This window comes from Mus pahari, chromosome X (assembly GCF_900095145.1).
Source record: "Mus pahari chromosome X, PAHARI_EIJ_v1.1, whole genome shotgun sequence".
NCBI lineage: Eukaryota > Metazoa > Chordata > Mammalia > Rodentia > Muridae > Mus > Mus pahari.
In genome coordinates, this window is record NC_034613.1 from 9,823,547 (window position 1) to 9,847,585 (window position 24,039).

General features: G+C 37.6%; 1 protein-coding gene across 1 annotated transcript in view; it reads right to left on the reverse strand.

Moving 5' to 3' along the window:
* The window catches only part of Efhc2 (EF-hand domain containing 2), a 177,228-nt gene that overhangs the window by 70,594 nt on the left and 82,595 nt on the right, over positions 1–24,039 (reverse strand). Inside the window, exons 6-10 of the mRNA XM_021188334.2 lie at positions 20,901–21,152; positions 18,485–18,598; positions 17,634–17,772; positions 9,459–9,624; positions 1,766–1,908 (exon numbers count right to left, since the gene is read on the reverse strand). Coding sequence (XP_021043993.1) covers positions 1,766–1,908; positions 9,459–9,624; positions 17,634–17,772; positions 18,485–18,598; positions 20,901–21,152 — 814 coding nt within the window. The remainder of the gene's footprint in view (positions 1–1,765; positions 1,909–9,458; positions 9,625–17,633; positions 17,773–18,484; positions 18,599–20,900; positions 21,153–24,039) is intronic.

Genomic DNA, 24,039 nt, shown 5'->3' on the forward strand with positions numbered 1-24,039 from the left:
TTCCATCCTGGCTCTGTCACTTGCCTGTTACATACTCTTGAATTTTTTAAGGTGTCCAAACTGCTACAGATGGCACTGGTAAAATTGGAATTGTAGTATATGTATGTGTGGAGAGTCATGAAAATTTAGTCTCAGATCAACCACAGTGGGGAACATTACCACAGGAAAGCCCTAGCTGCAATAGGCTGCTATCAGCAAATGGGTGTTCAAGGTGGGGACACTAAGACTAGTCCATTCCTGCATAGACAAGGATTCTGCCTATTCTGGTTATGTCTATCATAAATTATTTTGAAATCCACTAAGGTCTAAGACTAACCACTTTCTCCCTTTCCTCTGCCCCTCATTGGAGTTAGAACCTGCTACAGCCAGATGTGGTATGACACATGTACAATTCTAAAACATGAGAGGCTGAAGCAGAAAGATAATGAGTTTTAGTTCCTGCCTGAGCTGTGCAGTAAGACTAGAAGAAAGGGACAAAGGGAGAGGAAGTTTGTGGGAGGGATGCAAAAGAGAGAGAGGGAGAGAAAGGGAGGGAGAGACAGAGACAGATAGACACACATAGTGATGTGGGAGAGAGTTAGAGACAGAGATTGCAGTCTGATGGTTTACTGGACTTCTTCTGGTTCCCTCCACATGTTTGTTTTATTTCATTTATTGTTTAAATAAACCTTTTCTACATAAACTCTGTCTCCAAATTTTCCTCTTTTTGGATGACCTTACTGCCATGAAACTTCAGGATAATATTAAGTCCTCAGTGGTGGTCACTATTGTGGAAGTCTCCTATTTTACAAATGCTGCAATTTACTTGGCCCCATCGATACTTTCTAAATGTACAGAATTGATATTTGTTGACCATTCAGAGCTTAGCCTATCTTCATCCTCATTCAGTTTCCTATTTTAAGATTTTTCTATTAGTCAAATCCCATTGGGGCCTGACTTGGTTGTACAAATTATGTATTACTTGTTGGCATGTTAACTGGGTAATGGCAGCTTGAGTATATGACCTGATTGTTACATTTCCAGACCAACCAAAAATGCTATTTTTTTTTAACTTCTTGGTTTCTTAAACTTGCCTTGATCAGGACATTCACAACATGTAAACTGGCAAAGAGTACAAAGGAAAGTTTTTTTTTTAATTTTTTCCCCCCAAAGAGCCAGTTGAGCTGGTTTTTCTTGTGTGTCTTCAGAACAGATAAAAGTTGTAAACATGTTGAAACAAAGAACAGAGCCTTACATTTCCATAATTTGTAAGTCAATGGCTGTCCTCAGCAAGAGCCATGGGATCAACACACTGGAGAACATTCCACAGGACTGGGGGCAAGACATTTGGCAATAGCCATAACAAACACAAGTACCACAGAAGATGGATTCTGAAGATTAAATCTGTATATCTTGTATTCCTTTCTTAATCAGGCAAAGATTTTATAAGCTGGACAATGGAACATGCTCTTGGTCTCTGGCTGTGAGAATGACTAGTGGCAGGCAAACTATGACTTTGAAGCCTGGAGGTCCTACAGAACTGCCTCAAAAAAAGAAATGATAGTGGCAATGGGGATTTCTCCTGGGTAACCATCCACAGATATTTTTTTTATCGTTTTACATGTTTCAGTTCACCCTTAAGACATTTTTAAGATGAAAGTTATTGATTAGAAAGTTATCATCATAGATCTTCTAGGCTATCAAATAAGATTGTACTCCCTAATTTTCAAAAGAAAAAGACACCTACGTCTTCTGAGGAAAGTGCTGTGTAACAGAAGTGTCTTACCTGAATTCCTTTCTATAGGCTCAAACACTGAAATTGTGTCATCACTGAGATAAAATGCAATGACAAATACCCTGTCCTCATCAGCGCATTTGTGTGTAATTAGTTTTGCAAAATATCGGAGGATATTGCTTATGTTTCCAAAGCTAAAGAGAAGAGATACGAGAGTTAGAGTGTTATACAAATAAGCCACTATTAATATATATTATTATGGTGTGCTCCACTATGTTCATAGAAGCCTTATTAATAATAGCTATAAGCTGGAAAGAACCCCAGATGTTCCTCAACAGAGGAATGGATACAGAAAATGTGGTAGATTTACACAATGGAGTACTACTCAGCTATTAAAAACAATAATTTCATGAAATTCTTAGGCAAATGGATGGAACGAGAAAATATCCTGAGTGAGGTAACCCAATCACAAAAGAACACACATGGTATGCACTTACTGATAAGTAGATATTAGCCCTGAAGCTCGGAATACCCAAGATATAATTCACAGACCACATGAAGCTCAAAAAGAAGGAAGACCAAAGTGTGAATACTTTGAACCTTCTTAGAAGGGGGAACAAAATACCCATGGGAAGAGATACAGAGACAAAGTGTGGAGCAGAGACTGAAGGAAAGGCCATCCAGCGACTGCCCCAACTGGGGTTCCATCCCATATACAACCACCAAACCCAGACACTATTGTGGATGCCAACAAGTGCTCACTGACAGGAGCTGTCTCCAGAGAGGCTCTGCCAGTGCCTGACAAATACAGAAGTGGATGTTCTCAGCCAACCATTGAACTGAGCACAGGGTCCCCAATGGTGGAGCTAGAGAAAGGACCCAAGGAGCTGAAGGAGTTTGCAACCCCATAGGAGGGACAACAATATGAACCAACCAGTACCCCCAGAGCACCCAGGGACTAAACTACCAACCACAAACACAAGGGGTACCCATGGCTCCAGCCCCATATGTAGTAGAGGATGGCCTTGTTGGATATCAATGAGAGGAGAGGCCCTTGGTCCTGAGAAGGTTCAATGCCCCCGTGTAGGGGAATGCCAGGACAGGGAAGCGGGAGTGGCTGGCTTGGTGAGCAGGGGGAAGAGGAAGGAGGGTTTTTTTTTTGGGGGGGGACGAGGAAAGAGAATAAAATTTATGCTTTTCTAAACAGTTTAAATATCTTATTACCAAGGTTCTAAATATAAACATTGAAATATTTTTCTTAGTAGATTAAAATCTCCTCTTTATATGTCCAGGAAATATATTGAAAACCAGGCCTGGTGGCACATGGCTTAATATCCCAGCATTGCAATGGAGAGACAGGCAACTCTCTGAGACATATTGGCTAACCAATCAAGTCTAATCCAATGAGAGGCCATATCCAAAAAAAACAAACAAAACAAACAACAAACAAACAAACAACAACAACAACAAAAAACAAGCTATGTGCCTCCTGGAGAATACCCAACGTTGATCTCTGGCACACATGTACCCTCATAAATATGTAGACAACCAAAATATCACACAATACACAAAAGGGTCATAAACACCTGCTCAAAGCAAGTGAATTAATCAGCTGTTCTCTGATCATGAAGTTGGTCAACAATCACAGTAATTTAATCAGGCAAACATATAAACATTTAGGATAATGACCTGAGCCAATCTAGATGACATGCTGTACTGGGTTTTAGGATACCTGTGTCATCTTTCCAGGATCATCCTTAACTCCTTTCAAGGAAAACATTAAAATTTCCCCTTCATAAATATTATGAACACGCCTCCATTTTAATGCAGGTATTATTTGTATTCTATGTAGCTATTACATATCTAATTTTTTTCCATGGGAAAATGCTGTCTTATAACACTTTTTTTACATTATAATATATTATATTAAATGGTTGCAGAAAGTTATACTCATAAAGGTTAGAGATATACTTGGAACTCTATGCATGATTAAGTAGTTAAAGAATGAATCAAATAAAATTTAAAAATTTCTCAAGTAGCAATGGTATCACACACCTTTAGTCCCAGCACTGAGAAACTGAGTTCATAAGTCTGAAGCTTGCCTGGGCTACACAGTGAGACCCTATCTAAAAAATAAAAGAAATAGTTTCCAAAGTTGGTTGCATGAACAGTGAACTAACTCACAGTCTCTCAGTAGAAGCACAACTGCTTTTTCAGTCAGTAAAAGTCAGCCCTCCAAGAAATAGTAATATAATCAAAACCCACTACCCTTAAGTGTTCACTAAAATCAACCATGTCCTTTAGCACTTCCCTGCTATAACTCTAAGAGTAGTCATCACTTATAGATTCTCCTATTCTGAAATCCAGTCTTGGTATCCACACTGATATGAACTACAACAAAGGATTTCTAATTTGCAGAGGCCTAAAGTGCCTCTTCATTCCTTTCTAAAACTGTACAGGAAGGAAGGCTGGAAAAGCACAGTGGCAAAGCACAGGCCAGTTTGAGGCCTTGGGTGAGACAGAACACAATAGTTTATACAGTTCCTCTCAGAGCAGCCTGGGCAGACCTCTAGCATAGTCACAACTTGAATTTTCCTAAGTGTCCATATCCAAGGCTTCAGATCAACCTTACATAACAATTTGAACCAGTTATACTGTATTAATCACCTTCTCTAAACTCACAAGTACAAAAAACTCAAGAGTCTCCTCTTATGAAATACTCATGTTACAAATGCCTAAAATATCAATATAAAATTGAATGAGGTCTAATCTAAATCTAAATCAATACTATTCTAAATGTAAAATTTTAGAATTTAAGTTTATAAGTGTCTATATTTACTTGGAATATTTGAATATGTCATCCATTTTTCCCCTTAATGTTCATATTCTGGAGATCTCATCAATTGGCAATATAAGCCTACTTAATAAAATTGAGCCATTCATGAAGTGTAGCATACATAAAAGTCACCTGGAGAAACTTTTTACATATGCAGAATCCATAATCTCACTACCAGAGATAAAGGCTCACAAGTGAGCTTATATTTGCAGAAGACCGCATTGCTAATATGCTACCAAGGGAGTCTGACAAGATGGTCCTCAAGCAAATTGTAAGAATGCTCCAAGTGTGCTCAAATATTTCCTTCATATAAACCAATTATCAAGTGCTTGAACCCTTCTGATCAGTCTCTACCCACATACCCCTTGCATCAACCATAATGCCACACCCAATGTAGCAACTATACAGTTAGCAACTATACAGTTTTATACTTTTGGCTGGATATCTTAAAATGTGTTTATTCTCATTGTCCCAGACCAAATTGTAAATTCTTAGATCTAGGATGCACTGGGCTTAATGTGTTCTACATACAGCCCAATGTTACCTATCTTTACTGCATTGAACTCTCCCCACTGTCCCTTTCCCATCGTCTTCCCCATGTGGGAGATAGCACCAAAGCTCTGAAATATGCCAGTAAATCATATCCCTAGCCCATTCCCGTTACACTTATGTCTATTTCTATTAGTAAGAGATTATTTCACCTAAATCTCTTTTACAATCAACTCCACAATGCCAAATCCAATCCTTAGCCTTTCCCCCCCCCCTGTATCTAATTTTACTAATTAGCAACTTCTTCCATGGCATTCTTGACCACTTGGCTCACTGCATTATGCATTTTCTTAGGTTTAGGTGATTCCTATCTCCTTGTTTGCCTCATGTCATCATCCTTACACGATGCCTTTTCTTTTCTCCAAACACTTGATTTGGGATGGCCCCAGGTTTATTCATGTAGTTCTTGACACCTACCCATCCTTGGTGATACAACACAGTATAAAAGCTTTAATCCAATTTGGCATCATGAATTGAAATGCTAATTACATACTGATGACTTCCAAATTTACATCCCCAGCTCAGACCTGTCTACGGAACACCCTCAATACATACCCATTTTCATTTCATATCTAATTAGCATCTCAAGTTGTTCTAATGATGTACTTGTGTTCTTGCTCCCAAACCTATTATAACCATAGTCCTGCCTGTCTCAATGGCTGCCATCTCTTCTCCACCCTTCCAATTACTCAGGTACAACCCTTGAGATATCTGTAGCTCTTCACTTCTTTCACACTTCATATCTAATCTGTAAGGAAATCCTATTAGCTCTCTATTTAAATACTTGCAGAATCTGCCATTTCATTCCATCCCTGCCACAGTATCATCCAGCTATAATAACTTTTCTCTTAGACTAATGAAGCAATCACATAGGTTTTCATAAATAGACTACTGTCGTTGTACAGTTCATTCCTAACACTTCATTGGAGAGATTCTTCCAATAGGCCAGCCTGATAAAGTCATTTCTCTTGTCAAATCTCCCACTCCTTCTTTTTCTCAGAAAGGTCAACCAGAGCACTGACGAAAACTGCAACTAGAAATCTTCATCATTTATATACTCCTAGATCCTTTGTATGGAAAATTAAAGTTTTCCTTTTTTAATGTGGTACTTTAAAAATTCCATATACTATTTAATATACTTGAGTATTTTTACTTTCTTGCACATTTCCCTCAACTAGAATAAACTTTATGAGAGAAAGTGGACTTTTATGGCTGCTTTGATCACTGATGAATTTATCACAAGCACCTAAGTAAATAAATGCCTATCACACAGAAGGTCCTTGGAACATATTTGTGAAACAACCTCCCTACCATAACCTATACCTATAAACTTTCTAAAAATCAACAAACAGGAATAAAACCTCTAAAATAATAGTTCCTAAAACTTTAATAGCACTCCTCATGAGGTAGTGATACCCAGCTATAAAATTATTTTCATTGATACTTCATAACTATAATTTTGCTGCTGTTGTGAATGGCAATATAAATATCTTTGATCCCTGTAATCCCTTAGGTTGAGAACCACTGATCTAGAGATACACAGTCAATAAGAGTCAATAAAGACTCTTATTTTAGTAATAATTAGAAAAAGTAAGGGAGTAGTTTATGGAAACAATTGATGGACAAGATCTGAAAGCAGTGAAATATGAATATTAATATTAAAAAACAATGACATTTTGGAAGCTATATGACCAGAATAGATGAAGTATGAGATGCCAGTTTTCCTGTTAAGAAGTTACCCGTTCTGCTCCTTTTACATTGGTCTATCACTATAAACTGGATTATTGGGGCTGGAGAGATGGCTAAGCACTTGTTGCTGTTGAAGAGGACCTAGGTCCAGTTCCTAGCACCCACATAGCAACTCACAACCACCTACAACATCACTTCTAGAAGATCTGATGCCATCCTCTGAAGTCCAAAAGCACCAAGCATGAATATGGTAAACATACATTACATGCAGACAAATCACTGATACCATAGACATAAAATGTTTTGAAGAACATGATAAGCAAACATTTTTCCTACCACTATACTTATTCATCTGCAACTTTTCTTATTGGATGAAATATTTGCCAGTCTCTTACTTCAAGGAGCTCTTAGTCTGGGGGAGCCTATATTTTACATATGTGAGTAATCCCCAGGTCATGTAATAAGTAAAAATTTTATGGCAAGGAAGGTGAACTTCAAAGGTAGCATTTCCCAGGATTTGATTCCTAGTTAAACTAAAAACTAACTCTGAGGTTGTGCTAGTTGTAGGGAATCTTACCGTCTTGTTTTCCTCTTTTGAAGAATGGGTGCAAGAATATCACCTGCTTTCTTCTAAGGTGGCTTTAGGGATTATATAAAATCAGGTTTTATAAAAGTAGTTAATGTACAGCAAACTACTAATTACTTGTTATTGTTAGTACTATTATTATTATGAGGATATTCAACAGAGTGTTGTGGGCACACAGATAACAAAGTATTTAAGTACTGTGAAGCCAGTTTGTGCCAGTTACCATGGAAACAAGAGCACTGTGTAGGGGGAGCTTGAAGGAAGTATATCCCTGACGCAAAACAAGTGGTAGACAAATATAAATGAAATTCAAGACATTTGTGCCTATATCACCATCCTCTAAACAAAACAGTATTACTTGCATGTACAATTCTATCTGTAGTCAGGGTTCTGCGGACAACTTTACAGGGCAGACAGAGAAATTAAGTCAACTACCCACAAAGAACTGTTTTTCCCTGAGTCCCAGAAGTAACACCCTGGATAACATTTCACATTATTTAGTTTTAAGAAAACTTCCATGTCCCTTTACAATAGGGACATTCTTCTTGCCTATATCTTCCAGGTGGCCCTTAAAAATAGTAGTTACTGAAAAAGAGTCCATCAAAGTCTACCCCAGAACCTAACCAGAATACTGTTATCAACAAGAGATTATGGACATGTTGATGGCCCTCTCGTGTGTAAAAATCAATTGAATCTCAAATACCAGTGTGCCCCACAACTGTCCATGATGCCTATGAAAAGAGATTGCTGGGTGTCACCCCAACATTTCATTCTAAGTCCATTCAGAAGGAAGCCCAATAATTAACATTCTATCAAGTATGAGGACCATGCTTTAAGAAGTGGAGAGTTTAAAACTTTTTTAAAAAATGAAGTTTTTAAAAATAAAGTGATTTCTTGAAAGACAAATGACATCATGTCACAGCAAAGGCATACCTTGTCATATTCCACACAATTCATAGCCAGGAAGTTAAACCATTTTTATAGACAGAGCAAAACATTTTGTTCCCTTTCCTTCAAATTTTCAACAGCATGGGACCACACTCAGTTTGACCAAATTCAGGATGCTTTTTGTTCTTCAAGTCTTAACAATGTTCCCTTTACCATTTTCCCAGCATCCCCCAGCCTATAATCTCTGTCACTTGGAGCTAAAATTTTTAATTCATATCCTATTCAAGCATCTGCAACATTTCCCCAGAAATTTTCCCTGACTTTTTTTTTTTTATCCAAGACCTGAAGAACCAAAAAGTAGTCATAGCCAGTGCTCACATTTTCTATGTACAATTTGGGAGCAGATTGTGTCTCATGTACATTAGGAATACTTTGGAAAATCTATCTTTTATAAGTGTATTCAGCAATATAAGCAGTTTATTCCTACTGAACTCAAACCAAAGATCTAAAGTCAAAGTAACATGAGTTTTCTAAAGTTATAAGTTGAAAAACACTTATAAACCATTGAAATCTCTCTAGCAGTGGTTGGCAAACCCAAATCTGTGAGACAGATCTGACTGGCCACCTGTTTGTATGCCTTGTATCCCTTTGAGCTACGTGTGGTTTGTACACTTTTACATGATTGAAAAGAAAAAGTATCAAAGGAATACTATATTGCAATCTGTAAAAGTTTTTATGGTATTCAAATGTCAGTGTCCATAAAATGTTTTACTGGAGCGCAGTTACACATGTGTTTACATTCTGTCCAGGTAGCTTTCACATTATAATGTCATATCCGAGTGGCTGTGATGGAGGCTGAGTGGCCCACAAATCCAAAAGTATGTACCCTCTGATCCTTGAACTATGTTGATTCCTCCTCTGCATTATTTCCTCAAGAGAGATAAAGACAGACAAATAGAAATGGAAAGTCAACAGGTAGGGGTTGATATGGTCTTATAGTTCTCCAAATACCACATCAAAATAAGCACTCAAGAAAGAAGCTGGCAATATCTGTGCATTATTCAACCTCATTAGAAAGCTACAGTAACTTGTCCCTGGACTCAAAATCAGATGAGCTGTGTAACAGCTCTTGCAACAGGAGGGCTATATCATAAATTCCAAAGAGAAAGGACTATAATCATGGTCCCCTTAGGCACCTGTCTAGTTCCATGAATTTTTTGAAGTTCTTCCGATGAGGTGTGGGCTTCAGGCCTACACAGGAGCGGAAAGAATCCTCTTCAGACCCAAAGCCAGTATAAGGTGCGTATTTCCTTTCTATCTTTGGGAGAGGAGGAGGCTTGCATGAAATGGGCGTAAAGTTATCTACAACAAAACACAGGCAAACAAAACATCAATATTTTTTTTTGCCCTGATTATAGCTGTTTAGAAAGGTCTGTTATTATTTCAAGATGAACATGGAGATTTTGTAGACTATTTTAAACTCTTTCAAACAAAACATGGTAAAATCCTATGAGGGTCAGTTTTAATCATATTTATAAAAACCACAGAGCTCACATAATAGTCATTGGCTCAAAAGAGGAAAAAAAGGAGAAATCTTTGTCAAATAAGTAAATATTTAATTTTTTGTCCTTACATTCCAATCTGTGAATATTATTTTTCTCTTCCCTTGATTTTTTCCAATGATATGAAAACTCAAACTTGAAACTTATGCCATCAATTCTGTATTTTAACCTGTAATTTGGCCTTCTCCTATCTTCAGTCAACACTTGCTAATAAAAATTATTTTCAAAATAGGACTGACTTCTGACTGCTTCTCTTTTAACTTGACCTATTAGCCAGCAGCTGCTCCTTGGATTCATTTTTAAGCTCTCTTCCTTACCTCTAATTCAACCCCCAAACACTATACTTCAGTGTCTATTAAAAATCAAACAGAAAAGTAAAATCCCCACTTGTCACCAGCCACTGCTCCAGGTCACTTATTTTATTACTCAAGATAAAAACTGCAACTATAGCTGTAATGAAGCAAAACCACAAACAGCTAAGGCTACACGATTGTCTCCATTCTCAAAGATGTGTGATGTGATCAATACTGTTCATCTTATTTTTTACTTATCAGGTGTAAGAAAGGAGAAGTGGGGACAAACTTTCAATACCTGTAGAAGCTCTTTGGTAATCATTTATGGGGCTATGTAATCTCTAGAAGCAACTGTGCTTCTTAGAACAAATAACATACTGACCCAATCTGTCTAAGTCACTGTGTTTGACCCACAGCAAATGGCAAAGGAGATTCTTGAACATCTCCTAAAACAAAACTAAGACACATGGACCACTTTTTATGCCTTCCTCAAGCTTGATAGGAGTTTCAGTTTTGAACAACAGGAGTTCTACAAATGTAAATGTTTCCTTTTATTTTCCATGGTCAAACTTCTAATAGAAGAAAGAATCTACATTTTTGGTACACTATTAGAAAAAAAATACCTATCAATTTGTCATGTAAAACAGTCTAATTCTACAACTGAAGTGCATCTTTTAATTCATCAAAATGCTAAGAGTGTGAAGTAATTTCTAATTCCAATTTGAAGACATTTCCAGCCTTCAACTTTTGTTAGATTTCCTAGATGCCTTTGTGTGAGATTTCCTGATGCACAATCCCCAGAAGAGTATTCTTCCATCTTCACAGAAATGTCTCACAGCAGACACGTTGATAAAGGAACTGCCATCAAATATTTCTCACTGGCTGGGTGAAAGGGGAAAAGTAGTGTGACCTTACAGTCTCCTGGTCTTCTTGTAATGTTCATTTTGCAACTGAAGAAACATCTTGGTAATAAGAGAAAAGCTCAAATTTTCAAAGTTGAATTGCAGTAGACTCTATCCTTGCTCACCATTACATCAAAATCACAACTGACTGCTACCTCTATTCTACTGCCACAGAAATGCCAGGAAAGCTTTATATAATCAGAAGATCAATGGAGCCCTGAGCAATTTCTTTCAACAGGGGGCATATACATACAACTCTACACCCTAATCTGAGTGAACTAGCCAAAAATTGTGATTTTTAATCACAAAGTCATTAAGAATATATTCTCCAGTCTTCATTACTAGTCATAAAGATGGTGTTGCTTTCTTTTTTTTTTTTAACTTTTTCCAAATTTTTATTAGGTATTTTCTTCATTTACATTTCAAATGCTATCAAAGTCCCCTATACCCTTCCCCTACCCTGCCTCCTACCCACCCACTCCCACTTCTTGGCCCTGGTGTTTCCCTGTACTGGGGCATATAAAGTTTGCAAGACCAAGGGCCTCTCTTCCCAATGATGGCCGAATAGGCCATCTTCTGCTACATATGCAGCTAGAGACACAAGCTCTGGGGGTACTGGTTACTTCATATTGTTGTTTCACCTATAGGATTGCAGACCCCTTCAGTTCCTTGGATACTTTCTCTAGCTCCTCCATTGGGGACCCTGTGTTCCATTCAATAGCTGACTGTGAGCATCCACTTCTGTGTTTGCCAGGCACTGGCATAGCCTCACAACAGGTGTTGCTTTCTTAACTACCTAATTTTTGCAAAACATTTAAGTAAGAAAAGAAACAATTTAGAGCTTTCCTCTGCACCCACAGTGCCATCTAGTGTATAAAAACTGAGAACTCTTCCACTGCCTCACCCTTGACTTTTATAACATACAGACCCATTTTGGAAATCTTAGCTCAAGATTCAACTTTAAGTCACATCTCCCTGAACAGCTCACATAGGTTCACAAAGCCACAGAACCATATATGAAAAAGAAGTTGGCTGTAATGACCATCCCATCTACCCTGACTATTCAAGTACTCAGAAACATTGAGCAAATGAAAAGGTGCATACTTTTGTACAACGCATCTCCCCAAATATATTCTATGGCTGATATTTAGGCAGACACTGAGACACTCATGTCTTCCAAATATACTGATTTCTCTAATTCCAAATGACTTGTACACATATCTGAATTCAATGGCTAACCATGACTGACTAGATTCTAACAAAATGCAGAGAGATTGTGTATAGAAATGGAATCTAATGATTCTACTTGCCATCTCAGGTGGAAGCACCATTCAGGAAAGTCACCAAATAATTACCTCAAAGTTTGCCTTGTACGATCTAACAACCCAGGCTTTAGGAAATCTGGCGCTTACATAATTTTGAAGAAATGCTTCAAGCCGAAAGAATGCCAGATTATTAAGTTGACTTTAGGCCAGGACTTTGGACTAGGACCCCCTAAAATGGAAGAACCCTGAAAACAATACAACCATCCTAAGCTTCAAAGCTGCTTGTAGCCAATACTTAGATTAAATAATTAGTGAAGTATGCAATCTCAAAACTCAAAATTCTAGTTTACAATCATCCTCACTAACTCTAAGGGTGGTTGGGAGGATGTAAAACTGTGAAGTCCATCAAGGCCATGTGATAAAATCATAAACCAGTTCTATATTTTTTGTTACAATCTCAAGTGATCACTGACTTTTCTTCTGCCATGTCCTCCTCCTTCTTTCAAGTACTGAGAATTCAGAGTTTGCCAGCACGGAATACAGAAAATGAAAGGCACTTTAAACTGTTTTTCCAACCATAATCTCAATATAAGTACTCAAAACCATTGAAAATGAATGATTATGTTACTGTTTTAGTTTTGCACATCACAAAAATTAATGACTAGATAATATTACTATAAACTGGGTATGCTGGTATATGCCTATAAATCCCAGTATTGGGAGGCTGAGTCAGGAAGTTAGCCTAAATTCATGCCCAGTTTGTGCTACATAGGGATTAACAATTCAGCCAGGGCTACATAGCAAGACAGTGTTAGAGAGTGGAATGGAGACAAAAGAGAGAAGGTAAATAGGGTAGAGAGAAGAAAGTAGAAAAAATCTTATTAATAAATAACCTAAGGCATAAATTCCTAGATAAGAACAGTTAAAATTCAAATCTTGGTCTTCTTAGTACAAGAAATACAATCTACAAGTCTTTGTTTTGTTTTGTTTTGTTTTTAATTATTTTATTAGATATTTTCTTCATTTACATTTCAAATGCTATCCCGAATGTCCCCTATNCCCNCCCCCCCCCCCGCTCCCCTACCTGCCCACTCCTACTTCTTGGCCCTGGCGTTCCCCTGTATGGGGCATATAAAGTTTGCAAGACCAATGATGGTTGAATATGCCATCTTCCGCTACATATGCAGCTAGAGACATGAGCTCAGGGGATACTGGTTAGTTCATATTGTTGTTCCACCTATAGGGTTGCAGACCCCTTCAGCTCCTTGGGTACTTTCTCTAGCTCCTCCATTGGGGGCCCTGTGTTCCATCCAATAGCTGACTGTGAGCATCCACTTCTGTGTTTGTCAAGCACTGGCATAGCCTCACAAGAGGCAGCTATATCAGGGTCTCTTTCAGCAGAATCTTTCTGGCATGTGCAATAGTGTCTGCGTTTGGTGGCTGATGATGGGATGGATCCTCAGGTGGGGTAGTCTCTGGATAGTCCATCCTTTCATCTTAGCTCCAAACTTTGTCTCTGTAACTCCTTTTATGGGTATTTTGTTCCCTATTCTAAGGAGCAATGAAGTATCCACCCGTTGGTCTTCCTTCTGTTTGGTTTTCTTGTTTTGCAAATTGTATTTTGGGTATTCTAAGTTTCTGGGCTAAAATCCACTTATCAGTGTGTGCATATCTAGTGACTTCTTTTGTGATTGGGTTACCTCACTTTCTTTGAATCTGTTTAAAATCTTCATATATAAGAAAGAGCAACTGACTTCTACCTGTTTTTGTCCGCATCAACAAGGAGGAAATGAACTATTACTCCATCCTGACAGGCAAGCCACCAGCAGCAAGATGGCCACAGAGGTTGATATAGGAGTTACACTGGACAAGACTGTGTGAGACATCTATAAAATTACCATCTCCTTGGAATACTAAAATAAATGAAAGAATCCCATCTTTCTATGAGACTGCATTTCATACAGAGGTTCAAATGTCTTTCAGAATTCTATCGAGCCTTGTACTTCTACACAAATACAAGAGGTAACCATGCAGTGTCTTTGGATTGTGACCAACTTCTTTTCTTTGTTTGCCATTTTTTCTGCCCTAAAGTAAGTTGTAACATTACTATGCAAGACAATAATGCATTAGAGATTCCCCTGGGGGCTGGGGAGACAGCTCAGTTGGAAAAGTTGCAGCACCAGCATGAATATCTGAGCTTTATACCAACCATCCACGTAAAAACCAGGCCTATGTTTATAATATCAGCATGGGGAGATTACTGGCTAGTCAGTCTAGCAGAACTGATAAAGTCAATGTTCAGTGAGAGTCTGTGTCTCAAAAATAAGGTAAAAATCCAGGGAGGAAGACACCCAACATTGATCTTTTGCCTCCACATACACATGCACCTACCAACAGGGACACAGTAACTCCCTCGCCCTGCTTTCTCCCAAGATCACAATTACTAGTAGCACTTCATTCTGCTTTGGGTTTCAATAACACTAAAATATAATGTATAAGATTTCTTCTCATCAATTTTAAGGCCATATGAATTATAAGCAAAATTATCATCTTTACCATCATATTAATACTGAACAGATTATTTATTAAAATTGCTTTTTAATGCTTATGTCAACTGTTACAATACATAGAAGTTTCTCATCCTTATAAATATTTTATCAACATGTCATAGCCACTAATGAAGAAAAATAAAGATTACTTCTTTAATTTTTTAAATGTTAGAAATAACTATATTTAAGTAACATGAAATATATTCATTTAACTTGACAAAAACAAGAGAAAGGAAGTGTAAAGATTATTAGAGGATATCAATCCACTTCTCTAGATTCTGCCATAGATATAATCTACAGTCATTTGTAACATTAAATGTGGTATTAAAACTTAAAAAAAGTTATGTAATGGTATTTGTTAAATAGAACATTTTAACATGCTGTGAGAAGTATTAAAAAGTCACTGTGACTACAAAATGCATCCTAATTTTGTATTTGCATAATTTTCTTAAAAATATGCTGTTGTATTAACTTTAAAGCACAAAATACATTTTTATATAATATAATAAAATCTATAGAGGGAGCAAAGGAAATGGATGAAAAGAAATTAAACACTAGGACAGTATAACTGGAATGAATAGACTTCCATACATTTGAAGAAGATACATATACACAGGACAGCTAGGCTTGGGGTACACCAGAGAAGTCACATTACATTAGAAAATTCCCTAGAAAGCAGGGCATGGTGGCACACACCTTTAACCCCAGCACTCAGGAGGCAGAGGCAGGAAGATTTGAGTATCATATGCTGTTTTAGAATTGTTATAGTACTCAGTCTTCTACCACAACCTTAATCTTCAGGTGTTTTTAATGGCTTTCAGTGAGCTAACATCCAATTTCCAATTGTCATTGAAGGTGTACTGATTCTAAACAGATACCTATATTTATTAAGGACAAATTCTCCTCCTCGGTGATTTATGGTTCACTAGACACTTCTCTAGAGCAGCTCTCACCTGCACATTTCTGGATGATTTTAGTTTGTAATCCTTGAAATAAGTATGTTCAACTGTGTCCACTAAAAGAAGCAATTTTAGATATTAAAGTGAGATGCCAGCTACCAAACCTGACTCTTGTTAGATCTAGACATGTTCATGAATCTAGAATATTGATGTGTTAGAACAAATTCCCTTTGTACAACCAGAAGTCCTTTTTATTCTAATCCATTAGTGTTCTTTATACACCTTCCCTCAGAATATAGCTTCCCAGGAAATGTATAATACTCAGTGCACACACATGCAAGGTAGGCAGGCAGGCCTTCTCCAATTCTAGAAACAGAACATGTTGGATATTTTTATAACATTTTCATATAATATTTTGGCCACGTTTTCCCCTCCTCTAGCTCCTCCCAGATCCTTCTCACCTCCACACCCACCTAACTTTATATTTTAGTCCTTCTCTTTAAAATCAAAACAACCCCCTCCACAAACACAAAATGAAAATCAAAACAAAAAAGCAAAAGATAAACGAAACAAAAACATGTCAAAATAAAAAAAATGTCAAAATGAAACAAAATATCAAAGCCTCTTATTTTTCAGGAAGTACATTTCACAGAAGTGCACACCAATCCTCCAGGTCAGCGAAGTATAGACATGCTCAAATTCAGCCCACTATAGATTTTTAAAAGCACTGTATCATGTATGCATGCTTTTCCTGTCATTTTCCCTAAACAATAACAACTATTAGCATAGTACTTAAATTTAATTAGGTATCAGAAGTAATATAAAAACTGATTTAAAGTAGCAAGGCACCATAACTTGCTTGTTACCCAAGTTACTTAGAAGGCTAAGGTGAAAGAATTGCAAGTTCAAGACCAGACTAAGCAATATGATTAGATCCTGTCTCAATTTAAATGAATGGGTGTGTGAATACATAAGAATGTGTATAGGTTTTTTGCAAATACAAACCATTTCATGTTAGAACACTAGGCATCCCTCAGAGGTAGGTATAGAGGAAGGGCCAGTAACAATTTGCTGCAAATACTGAAGAAGGATTATATAGAGAGCTAGGTACCATCACACTAATTCCAAACCTCACCCTGGTAGGTTAGCAAATCCTATCTATTTCCACCGCAGCAGATATGTGGACCGTGGGTAGAGACAAACCTTAGGAAGTAGGTAGAGCTGACTGGCAGAACATCAAGAGACTGAGAATGAGAGTTTAACAAATGAAAGCTTGGATATTAGATTTTTAAAGCATATCCTCTGCCTGCTTCTAGACTCTCATAATATTGTGTAGTGTGCTACAGGTCCCAGATCCCCTTTTCTAGTCTATAAACCTAGCCTACTGTACTGATGTAAGTACAAAGCAGGCATTTAATAAATCACTAGTTCTTACTAAACTGCATTTACTTGCCTAGAATGGAATTAATACCTATGAAAAGATAAACAGGAAACCTAGCTGGGCCTCACCAGAAAATGAAAAGCTAACTGGTACACAAGAGATTACTCTAGAGAACTCGAGTGAGTGTCATCCATTGTAAGCAAAAATTAAATGAAGAGATTTAATATTTCTAGTTCAAGTGTCCTACCAAAATACTGAGTACTATAGCAAGAAAGACACTTATGGGGGAAACAGAAGCCTCTGACATGAGGTAATTTAATTCTTGGCTCTTTCTCTCTATTGCATAACCATGGACAACTGAGCTTAGTGGGCCTCAGTTTCCTTTCCACTAACATGGAGACAATGAATCTGCTTATAGAAGCTTATTTTTAGGAATATGAAGAGAACAAAAGTAAAATCTTAACCAGGGCATAAAGCAGCCAAAGTGTTAAAAATATTTTCTAACCAACTTATCACTTACCAACTCCATACTTTGTCCTATAATAGGTCTTGGTAAACTCATCACAGTCACAGAGGAGGACTTTTCTTCCCCATACATTGATGGTAGCACCTATAGACAGGTCCTGGTCTGTGTAAAAGTCTTGCTCTACTTTTCCTAGCTGATAAAACAGAGGAAGATAGCATTGGCCCTATGGATCTGCCCAAGAACTACATGCCTTTTCCTAAGAAAATAATTTTTTAAAGCTTAATTATATTATTTATAACTAAATTTTAAAATCAAATTAATTAATTTGTATCCTTTTGTGTACATGTGTGTATGGTATGTCTTGTGTACATATGTGTGCAGTTCATGTTGAGTACAGATGTACAAGTGCCACAGACTGTGGATGTGTTGATACTTACCTTCCATCTCATTTGAGACAGGGTCTCTTTGCTGTTAGGTACTGTGGACGCTCGACCAGTTAGCCTTTGAGTGGCTGAAGATTCCCCTCCCTCCCCTTCCTATATCACCTATAGGAGCACTGGTATTACAGATGAACATTGCTGTGTCTGAATTTATATATGTTTTGGGTGGGATGGTTTTATATTTAGGTCTTCACATTTGTACAGTAAGCACTTTCCCCACTTAGTTGTCTTCTCAGCCTATCTAAGCATTATTTGATCATTGTAGTACTTGTACAAGCAATACAAGGCATATATTTTTATATGCATTTAAGTATGTTTACTATTGACAAAGGGCAATAAAATGTATATATTCTATATCTCTTGATTTTATTCACTAGCTCAGAGGCAAGAATATACATTTCACCCCAATATCCAAGTTTCTCAATATCTCATTGGAAATCAGTAATAAAACTCCAGGATCCTCACCTGGTATTTATCCAGCAGGTAGCCATCCCTTCGCCATTCTGACAAGCCTCCATACACATTGAGAACTGCTCGATCTGTTATCTGACCTGGTTGGTAGATTCCAGGTGGGCCAAACTGTAAAATAAAACCAAAGCATGATATCTGTCTCCATGAAAGAGATGGTGCAGTCTCAGAATAAATTCCAGAAGTGTGCATTGCATGGTTCTTTCCTAACATCTGCAAGAAGCCACACAGTCTATCTACCATTTGTTCTACTGCCACACATCTTCACAGCCCTGATAAATGCACATTTTTTCCTCTAACACATCCATCCTATAGGTTTTCAGCTTTTTTGCTCTTTTGCTTTTGTTTCTGTGACAAAGTTTCATACACAAGAAAATGACCTCAAACTTATGTAGTTCTGGGTCTTTCTTCTGATCTTACTCTGCAAACTCCCACCAGCTGAGATTAAAGCATATGTCACCATACCCAGACTTCAAGACTACAAGTAGGCATCTGCTTAGTTCCCCATACACTGTAGAGGGAATCTTTTGTGCAATGTATGGAAGCATCACCTGTCAATAAAAAAGCCTATGGCCAATGAGCTGAGGCAGGATTAGAAGGTGGGACATCTGGTAGGGCAAGAGACTGGATTTCTGGGATAGAGATAGGCACTGAGAAGGATTCACCCTGGTACACTGATGTAGACAGCCAGCAAAATACTGAGGACCACATGGCAGCCACATGGCAGAACTTAGAATAGAATAACAGGATGATTAATTTATAAGCTAGTCAGGGAACAATTCAAGGCTTTTGTCCTAAGTATTTATTCATACATAAGAAGTCTCAGAGTCACTGTTTTAAGGAACTTGGCATGGGTGGCAAAGCCAACAGCTATAATGTACCATAGGCTCAAGACACTTTCAATATTTCTCTAAGTGTTGTGAAAGCAGGCATCTATTTCCTAAACTGCACACATCCCCAAGGAAGAATGACTGGCTCCTCACTACCTTCCTTTGTTCTGTCTAGCAGGCTATCTAGTCCTAAGCTCAGGAAATGGTATACACCTGGCAGCCTGGCTTACTCTCAGAACTTCAGCTTCTGCAACCCTCTCACCTCAGCAACATACTCCTTGCTTTGAGTATCCAGTGTATACCCATCCCTTCTGGATCTCAACCCCATGAGAATCTATACTCCACAAAGCAGGACACAGGCCATTTTCTTTTTCATTATAGCCCAAGAGTTGGTACACACAACTCCATAAATATCTGTTGAATAAATAAATAAAATGAAGCTACCGATGGTAAGATATACTGCAAATGTCAAGTGCATCATTATATCATATTTAACCTATTTTTCAAAGACATTCTAAAAACAGATTTACCAGGCACCTCCTGGTGGCCTGCTGTACATATTCTAGAGCTCCCTGAAGAACAAATTCTACCCCCCCCCACACACACACAGCCTTGAAGCAACACAGCAAGACTGGCAGAAGGTACAGAGAATCTGGGAGAAAATCCTATGAGGATTGAATGGCCAGTGGTTGTTTGCATAAGAAATGAGTGTTCCTGATAACCTTTTCAAAAACAGAATATGGTTTAAATATTTTATCCAAATTAGAAATAAAGCTCCAAATAGACTCGTGGAAAGGGATAGTGCTTCTCTGTAACCTGACAGGAATTAATAAATGGATCTTCAGATAGTGGCTCTTGCTATACCATTTCGTTTAACCTGTCTAGTTATAGAAGCTGTTAACTTCATTTTAAAGATGTATGTGGCAATGCGTGTTCAAAGTGCATGAGTGACTTGTCCATGCTCACATGGCTATCAGAGACAAATCCACAATTCTAATCTATGTGTCATTCCTGCTGTGCCAGTTATACTCCCTCTCAAATTCTGACATAATTTGCAGAAACAAGCCTGACATATTTCCATACTAATGAAAATGTCAATGGCATACTGTCACTGGCTACTGGCTATTTGGTGACTAGTCACTACAGTCAAAATTGTGATTATCTCTTTCCCATATACTTGGGCATATGAGTATATTCACATGTGTGAGTAGGTGTGTGTGTGTTCATAGCCAGATCAATACCATGGGGTCTCTTTGGTAGGCTATAGGAGCTTTTGAGTATTCCACTCAAAGCTCCTCAATTAACTTCAAGAGTGTCTCATATTTCATAATACTGTGATAAACAAAAAATAGGTTCCTTCCCTTACACATCTTCCTTTCATTTACTTGCCATAAGTGTGCTAGCTAGTTTGAGTTTTTTGGGGTGGAGGGCATGAGGGGGGATTGTCCTGTTGTTTGATTTGTCAACTTGATATAAGCAAGGGTTATTTGGGAAGAGGAAAACTGTCATCACAGAGCCATCACATACCATTCCAAATAATGACTCAAACCTCTTGGCCCACGAACATACTCAAAACTGCTTACCTTGGGAAGCTTACCCCTCCGAAGGAATGATGACATAGCATCCCGGCCCGAGTTAGATGGCAGTACTTCCCTAATTTCAACAGTACCATCATACAGGAAGTAATGCAGGACAAATTCTCTACGGTCCCCAAACAGTGAAGCTGAATCATCCCACAAGCAGAAGAAACGCAAAACCTTCCCATCATACTCAAGGAATCGTTTCAGGGTGTCAAAAGACTGATAGGGACGAAAGGGATCCACAAACTCTAATGTCTGCAAATGGAGAAAGAGGAAGAAATGTAGCAAGCTTTATGTAGTCATGTCTGGGAGGCAGACAGATAATATAAAAGGTTTTTTTTTTTTTTTTTTTTTTTTTTTGTAGACGATTCTGTCATCCTTTTTAAAAAGCTTTTAAATGAATACCATGATATACAGGCATACAAATTTACAGTCAGTTTTAACCTCAAGAATACAGGCAAATATTAGGAAGCTTTTCATAGTTGTTAAATAACATTTTAACATACTAAACTATATTTCTGGGTTATGTTTGAAGTAGACTTTTCTCAAAGCCTTAAATTTTAATAAGAATGAACAAACCTAACTTATAGTGACAGAAACCAGAACAGTAATTGTGCCCTCCCCCAAGCCTTGAGCAGGCTGGCTCAGACCTTGTTTGCCACAGTTGCTAGCTCACCTAGGGTGGAGTCTTCAGACCTAAGTAAAGCCTATTTTCCTGCCACATCTGCTGCTTCCTCCAAGATGCCACGACCTGCTGAGAGGCTGAACCTGTTTTCCTGACAAGATCCTGACATAGCAATGAGATCCTGGCAAAGTGGGAGATGGGTTCCTCCTTTTATAAGCTCAGACTCATAAGTAATCATTGGCCTTGATCAGAACTTTGTCTTGGCTCATTATTTTTCTCGCTGCTTTTCCCATCCAACCCCAGCTTTCCTTTCAGGAACCTAGTAATCCATGGCCACTGGCAGCTACAAGTAATTGTTTCTGTAGAGGGGATATATCAAGAAGGAGTGACTTCAGGAGACTGGACTAGAAAGGGAAACAAAGGAATATTTTGATGTTATGGGCAATAGTCTGTATCTTTTATTTTTTGTTTTCTGCCATGCTGTTGATTGAACTGAGCATCTTACACATGCTGTGGAAATGTTCTATGGGTGAGCTACATCCCCAGCCCCAAATATTTTACATCTTTTCATACTGGTTACTTTGGTGTACACATTTTTCAAACACTGACTTGCATTGACTTAAGATTTGACCTGCATTGATTTAAGATTTATAAAACCAATCCTAATCTGATTATATTTTCTCTTTAAAAATGTGTCTTTCTACCAGAAATCACTCATGTCTGTGTGTATGCATGCATGTTCACATGTGCATGCATGTGTGTATGCAAAGATAAGAGAAAGAAATATATTTGTGGTTTAATTTTGCTCAAGAAATTTCAGATATCCAAGAAATGGACATAGGAAGAGAGCCAATGGAGAACTTCCACTCCACACAAAAACCCTATTTCGCTAGACTCTGCTCTAGAAACATTGAGATCCATGGTCTTCTTGGAGCATCTTTCCTTCAATTTGCAACCTCTTAGCTATGTCTTAAAATATAGGTGCCTCCATTCTATCTTGTATAAGCAAATGATGCTGTTGTGTAAGAAAAGACTCACTTGGGAAATGTTATTGCAAATTGAATTATATAATCATTCTATAAATTCCTGAATTTTTGGGTTTATTCAGGGCAGTCTAGCCTTACTCTTATTTCAAGAGGAAAACAAAAAAGCCTTCTAGAGGTTCTACTATCCTTATCCTTGATATTTAAGTGAAATTATGGCACCTCTGCTTTTATGAATTAAAATGCTTTTAATGTATAAGTGCCAAGAAATGCATTATTGGTCTTATACCATTAAGATCTTGTTCAGTTTAAGCAAAATAGTTTAACTTTACATAGCAATGCAGTGGCAAACACTTAAGTAAATCCATAAAACCTAATATAAAAGCCTCTTATTAAACTCCTAATTTTCCCAAGATTTCTATATTTATTCATGAGTTTTCTTTGCCCTAATAGAATAACAAAATGGTTCCCAAAGTCTGAAGGGAAATTATTTAGAACATTTGCTTTTCCTTGGTATTTACTTCCAAGCTTTTTCTTCCTTAGAAGACTATAAGATCTGACAGTATGTTAAATTTTATGAAATTAATATAATTTACCATCATTCACAATCACTATCATACAATAATAACTGTTGGTGGATACATGTAGACATATGCAAGGAGCAATAACTTATGTGGTTCTTTTTCCTTCAGATTCTCTCTGGGGCTTCAAAAGACTTTGTATTTATCATTCAGGGCACATGAAAGACATAAAAAATGAGTCCAAACCTGAAAAAACTTTTACAGTGATATAAAGTTATTCTACCTTAGATATTCCAGGACTAATAATACATATACTTCACAGGATAATTGTATACCTACAACATCAAAGAATAATTTGCTCAGGCTAAGAGCCAGGTCCAGGGGAATGACCTCACACATAACTTTTAATGAGAGATTAAAAAACAGAATCAAAGGGAATTTCATTTTAAATTTTGTTAATCTGAAAGGAAATGAATTATAAGTTTTGAAAAAAGTAAAAATCAGATAAAATCAACTTATGGAGAGAATAATTATAATAGAAGTTATCCTGGAAAAGCAGGAGTGAGTGGGTTGGTGAGTGGGAGAGTGGAGTAGGCTAAGTATTTTTTGGAGGGGAGACAAGGAAAGGGGATAACATTTAAAATGTAAATAAATAAATTATCTAATAAAAAAAAGAGTGGTTATCCTGGAGGAGAAAAATCTGGGAGGAAGGGAAAAGGAACTGTTCAATATTTTAGTTTGGATGCAGGTTAAGACTCATTCCAAAGCCAGGCAGTGGTGGCCCATGCCTTTAATCCCAGCACTTGGAAGGCAGAGGCAGGCAGATTTCTGAGTTCGAGGCCAGCCTGGTCTACAGAGTGAGTTCCAGGGCAGCCAGGGCTACACAGAGAAACCCTGTCTCGAAAAAACAAAACAAAACAAACAAACAAACAAACAAAAGACTCGTTCCAAAGTACATTTAGGGCTTATATGTTTGGATATGTGTAGTAATATATCAACAACAAAAAATAGGA